General features: G+C 44.2%; 1 protein-coding gene across 1 annotated transcript in view; it reads left to right on the forward strand.

Moving 5' to 3' along the window:
- LOC124472806 (netrin-G1-like) overlaps window positions 1-2217 on the forward strand; it is a 31033-nt gene extending 28816 nt beyond the window's left edge. The window contains exon 7 of the mRNA XM_047027882.1: window positions 873-2217. Within this exon, the coding sequence (XP_046883838.1) occupies window positions 873-1117 (245 nt within the window). The 3' untranslated portion in view covers window positions 1118-2217. The remainder of the gene's footprint in view (window positions 1-872) is intronic.
- The last annotated feature ends 6181 nt before the right edge of the window (window positions 2218-8398 follow it).

The raw sequence follows: 8398 nt of genomic DNA on the forward strand, positions 1-8398 counted from the left end.
GCTTGAATCGCTCAGCAAATATTACCTCTTCCTGGATTTCCTGACAATAGGAGACACTGCTTTGCAGAGTGGAGCTGTAAGGTGTTCCATAGGAATAAGAACAACTATCATTACCTTTTCAAACTGAAATTGATGTGTGCTGTATGGCACCCTCATCCTGTTTGCAGAAACAAAGATCTGCAGAGCCATCTCTGCGCATGCAAATTTGCATATCAAATCCACCAATCACACAGCTTGCTAGGTTGGAGGGTGGAGTAGATAAAGGTTGTGCATCTATGCCCTTAAGCCCAACCTCTTCTAAACAAGAGCCACAGGGAATCCAATTCAATTCTGCTTCCCCGCGAAAGAACCTGCGTCCATCAACAGTTCTCCGGCAACCCCCAGCTCACTCATTATTAATTTCACCGCTGCTGCTGCTGCTATATGGTTTATTTGTTCTTTTTGTTCTGGTTGTTTTCCTTGAAAGTCCCTGGGGTCTCCTAAAAATACTCCTGCAAGGTCTTTCCATGGTCACTGTCATAGACAATCATTCACACTCTCATAGTTCTGTTTTTGAAAGGAAGTTGCTGTCTCCGGGTACTCATATGTGGCCTCCGTCCTTCCAGTACTCTGTCTCCTCTCCTTACTGAACACTTCAACAAAGGTCATCGTTGGCACCCCATCCAATCATGACAACTCAGACATTAGGACGTAGAGGAGAGGAGACAAGGAACATGCGAATCAGTGTTGTGAAATGTGTTATGTGTTATGTGGCTTTGGATATTTCGGTATGTCGGTCTGTTATGAATCATAGCTGCTATTAATCAGCTATGAATGATCTGTTAATCAACCCCCCTTCACCCCACTGTTCCTTCTCTGCTTGTTTGTCACAGCTCGAGTGTGTGACCACGCGATGCTGCGCTGTCAGAATGGTGGCACATGCCATCACCACCAACGGTGCCACTGCCCTCCAGGCTTCACGGGCGTTCTGTGTGAGAGGGCACGGCACTGCCAGGGCCCCGGAGAGTGTGACGACTCATTATCTGGGCAGGCATCCATCTATCATCCTCTTCTCCTCTACCGCCTTCACGCTGTTCTCCCAGTACTTCTCCCCCTAGTGGTCACATGTCTCTGCTGAGAGACTTTTATGATATTGATGCAGAAGGACTAGCCCCAGCCTTCAACTCAACCACCGCAGATCCTAAGAAGGGTCCTCAGCCCCAAAGACAAAGTAAGAGACACAAGGACACTTCTGTGCCGAGAGTTTTGTTCTGTGTGAAAGGCCAGCTTGACGAGGACAGGGTTGGGAGTGCGATGTGCTGTGGTAATGAAGTGGACAAGGCTGAGCGAGATGTTGAGAGACAGCTGAACAGCGATGGCTTTTGTACCATCTCACAAGAACAAAAGATGTTTAGGACCCTTGATTTAAAATAAGACACACTGAGACTCTTTATCATATTACATGAGCCAACACCTTTAAATTGTACACACAAAAAAAATAACACTTAAACGTGAAAATCCTCTGGCATTACAAAGAGAATGTTGGAACTTATTTCTTCACGTCCTCTTCCCTCCCATGTCTCCTTCCCTCACTTCCCCTACCCTTCCTGTACGTGTTTTGGTGACTGCTGATTTTCATTGGCCGATGGCATTCATGTTTGTCAACAGCTGCACATGTGTTTTCAGACACCCTGAAGTACCTTAATGTGATTTTTTAGTTTTTGGGGGTCAAAGCGTTTGTAGTCATGCTTGAGCTCACCTGTATGGAAAATATGTAACATACTGTACTAACTGTATTTACTTTTGTACAAAAAAAAATATTTTCATGAGTGAGCAAATCAAAAGATGTATTACTTTGTTTTTATATTTTCGGCTTCCTGTTTCCAGGGCAACTTTGGAGGTGTAAAATATGAAGTTATTACATGGTTCTCCTGCCTTTGGCAAGGAGGCTTCATGAAAGAATTGTGAACAAAGACCATGTTTACACACACTCTTCAAAGCAGTTCCACCAAAGGACAATCAAGGTTTTCTTGTTGTTAAACAGTGTATAAGACAAGTCATGACAATTAAAATGCATTTCTGGTTTGTATGTTCAGAATAGAGACAAAACGGAAGAAGAGCCTTTATGTTGATAAAGTGTCTGTCAGCAGTGCCACACCCTATCAGTGACTACACCTTCTCCCTTGGTCCTCTGATCCAGCCAATAGATCTCCTCAGGCCATTTGGCTTTCAACAGTTAAAACCTAACCAACCCTTTACTGTCTTACCAAGTTGGCAGACGTAACATTGAGGGCCACATTGGAACTGCAGAGATCAACTTTCAGCAACTCATCTACTGTTCTTTCCCAGGTACTGACTGGGGGAGAACTCTCACTTGGTCTCATGTAGGAACCCATAATTCATGTGTAAATTTGCCAAGAGGGTCGAAAATGAGATTTTGAGAGCCTGACTGCAGCTGGTGACCCTCCAGCGGAGATGGGTGATCAGATGTAATCCATAAACTGATTGTCGGAAGAGGAAGAGTTTGCTGAGGTGCACATCAAGGTCCTGCTGTGGGCATTTCTATGAGGATCTGACAACGGAGATTAGCTTTAATAAGAGGGTCGCTGAATGAAAATGAATTCCCTTTCTGTGGGTGACATACTGAGCGTCGAGAGGGATTTTATTTGAGAGATTAATTTCCTTGACAGATATATCATGAAATGTGTGAGGAATAGGTGGTATACTTGAAATGTCACAAGAAGAGGGTTTTCTTTTTCAGAAACGCTGATTGAACCACATCTGGAGGAACAATGTGTGATCTAGATATGGCTGCTCAGCCAGGTTGATCTTAGAATACAAAGAAGAATGTAACGACACAGGGGAGAGAATTGATTACATTAACTGAAAGTCTAATGAAGTTCAAATACAAACTCCCACCAAATCTAAGTATGGTTCAAGGGAGAAACAGAGGGGGTAGGTTAGCGGTCCACCATAGGACCTCAGCTCACTTAATGAGGAAATTAAGCAATTCTTTATGCCTAATGACTTACAAAACACTGGCTTTGTGAAGGATTAGACCATCGCCTCCACTAACTGGATACAAAAATAACAATTACGTATGCAAGGAACAAAACCACCATAAGAAATACCACAGAGTGTTATGCTCTCTGACGTCCAGAATGCTCAGAATCGTGCGTAAATCTTTCTAGGAAAACGTCCAAAGTGTGTGTGAGGAGCTCAGCAACAAGTCTGTGGCAGTGCAGTTGGACCACTTATCTTAGATGAATGAGCTTGCTCATGACTCAGTTTCCCAAATTGGCAGTTGAGGAAGTGGAGTGGCACATTTGGGTCGGTGTGTGATAACATTAGGAGAATAAGAAGTTTCAGACCGGTAGTGAAGATCCGATGAGTGCGTGTGTGTACTGTTTATGTGCGCCTGTGTGTAGAAGGAAGGGTTTATGATGAGTCCTGGTGCAATAAAACCGACTGTTATGGGATATGTTCCAGGGTTTGCTCCCCAGTATTTGGCCATAAAAAATAAACGTTTGATAGTTTATGTCTGTCTTATACACTTAGATACAGAATATGCCCACAGGGTTGGTGTATGACTGTAAAAGGACAATTATTCTAAGGGGTCGAAGCAGGTGCAAGACTATTGAAATATCTGACCCCAACCACAGCAGCAAAATGAGCAACATCCTGTCTGTCCTGTGCAGTACCTTTCCTGCTTACTAAGAGGATGGGCGTGTGAATGAGGAACGTGCACGCCCTATCAGGAGCCCTCAGTGATGACATTGTTCATACACGTCCTCAAAACAATGATGTACAGGGTGAAGTTTCAGGTGTAAAAACAATATCATGGTTTTGGATCACTGTCAGAGTGCGCTTAGGTCAATGTCAACATACAGAGAACTCCATGACAATGTCGAATAAAAGCCTGTTGGGGTCTGGTGTATTTGCTACGTGGAGCTAACATATGGAGTGGTGGAGGCATTGTCACACGCTGGATGGTCACAGTGTGTGTGCAAGCAGGAGGACACGCCTGGGTATCATGTTAGCCAGTTGTGTATACTTCTGTTCCAAGCCACAGCAGTGTATTTTTTTTTCACTTTGAAGGCTCCAGAGAGGGTATTAGGCAGACATTTTTAGACATGAGTAGTCCTTGGGTTCTGCCACTGTCAGCACTGGTGGCAGCTACAGTGACTTACATACCCAAAGACGAAGAGTATTCTGTATCTGTACAGGAATTAACTCAGCAGCTATACCGGGACACTGGGCTTATTAGCAATACAATATCCATATTCAATTCGTTAATGTCGCTGCAAAACACTAGACACAGGCTTGCAAAACACAAGATAGAATTGTTCAGGGAGACAGCAAACTTTGGCTGTCATTCTGCAAGAAAAGAAAAAAAAAGGAAGAAAATGATGCCACGCAACTGACGACTTCAGTTCATATATAATAAGTTTCTATTGATCATACCCTGCTTCACAGTGTCCCCAAATCGGACAATTATTTCAATATGCATCATGTTCAGACTCAAGCAAGAAGTCTAGTCCAAAATTTACAAAGAATGGCTAAGTCACTGGCATCATCTGTCACCATGGCAATGATGAACAGTATTCACAGCTATTGTTTGAGACTACAATGAAACATCAGATTTTCCTGAAAGGCCTTGCAGCCACTTACACTGCATAGTTAGGCTTGAACACCAGTTTGTTAACAACAACTCTAAAATTAATACTTATGTAACTGTTGTTTCATTTTAAGATAACCAAGGACCAAATGTAACCATAGCTAACACCATTGTATTGTATCCTCAGGGTTGAAAGTATTCAATAGGAAAATGTACACTTGTTTTCCTGTTTTGAAAAGAAACCTGCAACAGGACTCTGCAATGCTGACCATGCCTTTGTTTGTATACATCTGCCTAAAAAGTGCACACAAGGCATCCACGGAATATCAAATACTGTTTTGTTTTCCTCCCTCGCTAGGATGGGTAAGATTCCAAAGGAGTGAGCGTGTAATTAAGATGTTCCTCCAGGACAAATCAATAAACACTGGAGCGGGCAGCCATGCCATTGCAACTCCTCCCACTTGGAGACCGATAGGTTGATACTGTATATGAGGATTGAGCTGACTGACAGGCAGATGGACAAACTGGAGGATGGGAAGAGAATCAGGTAGAGGGCCTTCTATGAGAATTATAGTCAGAAACACACACATACTTACACATTCACTGTTCTTTAAACTCGTCAGTGAGAATTCCTGTTCTCTTAGACTTAATCGATCTGCTTACCCCAGCGATGTAGACTTTATAGAGTCCCATCCATTAACACTGCAACACATCAGAAATGGCACTTATGGAAGACTGGGACATGCATGCCATCTGTGGTTTTATGAAGCACCCATTTGCAAGGCACACTGCAAGGACACAGTGTAAACCAAGGGTGACTGGACTGGGAGGACACAGTGTAAACCAAGGGTGACTGGACTGGGAGGACACAGTGTAAACCAAGGGTGACTGGACTGGGAGGACACAGTGTAAACCAAGGGTGACTGGACTGGGAGGACACAGTGTAAACCAAGGGTGACTGGACTGGGAGGACACAGTGGGATAGAGTTTACAGAGATTCAGGAAATAGTAATCAATAAGGACAGAAAGGGTTGGAGCTACAGGGGCTCAGCTTGCATTACCATCCTTTGAAATGAATTCCTGTTTGCCTTCCTTCTCCTGTACTTTTAAGATTTCACTAACAAGACAGAATCTGATCAAAAGAATAATTGTATGCTAAAGTATCTCAAGAAAGAAGATTAAGATTGAACAAAGACATGCCTTGTAGCACATTTACAACACTTCATGCTTAATTACAATGGTACATTCTATAATCCATGCATCATAACATGATTAAATCCATCCGGTGAAAATACAAAACGAAATGCACGCTACTTTAGCTTGACCCTGTTTGAGTTGGGTCAAGTCATCTTCAAGGCTCCTATAAAATAGAAAATAGAAAAAATGTGAATAAAAAAACGCCTCCCTTCCAAGCATGTTCAGAAACTCATCTTGCCACAATACAGGCTCTGAATCCACTCCGGAACTACACATGCTAATGTCTTCTCTCTCCAGTTCGGTGTTACGTGCAATCATAGCTCTTTGGCATTTTTTTCAATGTACAATCCAGCACCCGTGGCCTTCAGTGCCACGCCTCAATTGCAAATCAGACCCAGTCGGAATTGGCACCGCCAACCCCCAACACCCTGTATAAGAAATTATTTATGTATCAGACCAACGGCGTCCATAAATAAAAGATGCCTCTCCTCAGTCAGTGCCTTCTGTGCACCCAGAGCCTGGAATATAACCGTTTATCCTCATTTTAAACATGTGCTAAGGGGACTGGAGGTAGGAGCCGGGTAAGTGTGGAGATCCAAATCACACAGTGTTATATAGACGAGGAAAAAGCACATGAAAGCAACACTATATTCCAACCAATTCAGAGCAGTATGTTGATAATGAGGGCACTCTGCTTACAGAGCACAGGCAATAGACAGTTGAGCAAGTGGTATGCCAACATCACCTTGCACTGTGAAGAATATGCCTGTGAATTTCATGAGGAGAGGAGGCATTTTCTGGCCTAAGAGCTTTTTCTAGACCAACCTCGGTGAGGGAGATAGGACGAGACTGACAGGTACATTGTAAGTAAGAGGGAAGAAATAGATAGGAGGGAATATGAAGCGAAAGACAAAGGAAAGACACGTCTTCAAGAAGAGACGAAAAAAGGTACTTGAAAAGAAAGAGCACCGAGAGAAAGAGCGGAGCTATCAGAAGCAGATGCCATGAAGCCGTGGCTCCCTGATGGACAGGCAGACGTAAACACAAACACACTGGCAGGCAGGGATAACTGGCTAGCGAGACTGGCGAGGCGTGCCAACACACTTCGCATGACGAGTACCGCCACCTCGTTAAACCCAGCCCTGGGAGACAAAGGCAGATGCTCTGCTTTTACATGATAATGGCACTGCGGAGCTGCCAAGGAGCGGTCACACTCACACTCATGTGAACAGACACTGACCTCAACGCTGTCATTATTTGATGAAGTCCACCAGCCGTGGTTCTAGTCCGCTGACCTCAGAGCTTGTTGTGCTAGACTTACACAAAGGAACAACCTCTGTTCCCTTTCACCAGACATGTGACTTGTTATGGTGCAAAAGAAAAACATGTAGATGAGTGTACTCATCCACACTCATATTAGATGGGTGTGCCAGCATCATCTACCCCACTATACAGCACTCACTGGTCTAGTATATTGACAAAGTTTAGACTCACGATCAGTAATTATCATAAGACCTATGAAAGTAGCACCCAACCTGTCACACATAAGGCCATACTGGTAGTCTCTCCTTCACCCTCTCTGCTCAGCACATCAAACCAACTTGGTCTTCCAGCTCCCTCTCTCTCTCTGCTGTTTGAAGTGATGCTGCATGGGGGGAGTCTGGGAGAGAGACGAGGCTCTCATTGGATTAACTCATTTAGAATTCTCTGATCTGTGAACACTTAATTGCTTGATAGCACTGATAGATTCCTCATGGAGACTGATCGTTACAACACCGGGTAAAGGCTCCAGCATTGACTCCCCATTCCCTCTCTCTCCCCTCTCCTGCATCTCATTTCCACTTCTAAATTCTCATCCCTCTCTTTCTTTGCCATTCGTTTCATTCATTCTGCTTTTCCCTCGTTCTAATCCGCCTCTCTACCTTTCCTCCATCCTCATCCCACTCGTTCCTCTCCCCAGCCTCCCTCCACCAGATAGAAGAGGATACACATACAGAGATGGTCAGATTCTGCTATGACAGCAGATGCATGAAAAACTTTGAGACAAAAAGTGTTTCTGAAAGTTTGAACCCTTGCGGGAACCTCTGTAAGCCGTAACCGTTTTTTGATTGCCACTCCAACCCACCCCTAAATCCCTATTTAACACCAGTATTAAAGATCCTGGAGGACTGGCTTGAAAATCCAGAGCCAGGGTTACACGAGATCATGCAGGCAGCTGGAGACAAAGCATGGTTTTTACCAGCTCTTCTTTCACTCACTCTCTCTCTCTTTCTCTCTTGCTCTCTCTCTCGCTCGCTCTAGTCTCTTTCTCTCTCATAAGCTTTCTCTGCCTTCCCCCCTCTCCTACTGCCTTTATTTCAGTGCTGTCTAAACCCCTGCTGCTGCCTTTCATCTAAGTGTATAGGAGAGGAACAGGCAGATTAGGGAGAAGAAGAGTATTAGGGGAACCATCCTTTCAGCCCCATGTTGCAGGAAGACTTCCACTGTGCGAGGCACCACTCCCCTGTGCTGTGCCAGGTTGGGCCATTAGAGAGATGGGAACCTATTTGGTCTGTGATAGCATGATGTAGGCGTTGTTTGCATTCGAAGAATACTGATATCCTA

The sequence above is a fragment of the Hypomesus transpacificus genome, chromosome 10, assembly GCF_021917145.1.
Source record: "Hypomesus transpacificus isolate Combined female chromosome 10, fHypTra1, whole genome shotgun sequence".
Classification (NCBI taxonomy): domain Eukaryota; kingdom Metazoa; phylum Chordata; class Actinopteri; order Osmeriformes; family Osmeridae; genus Hypomesus; species Hypomesus transpacificus.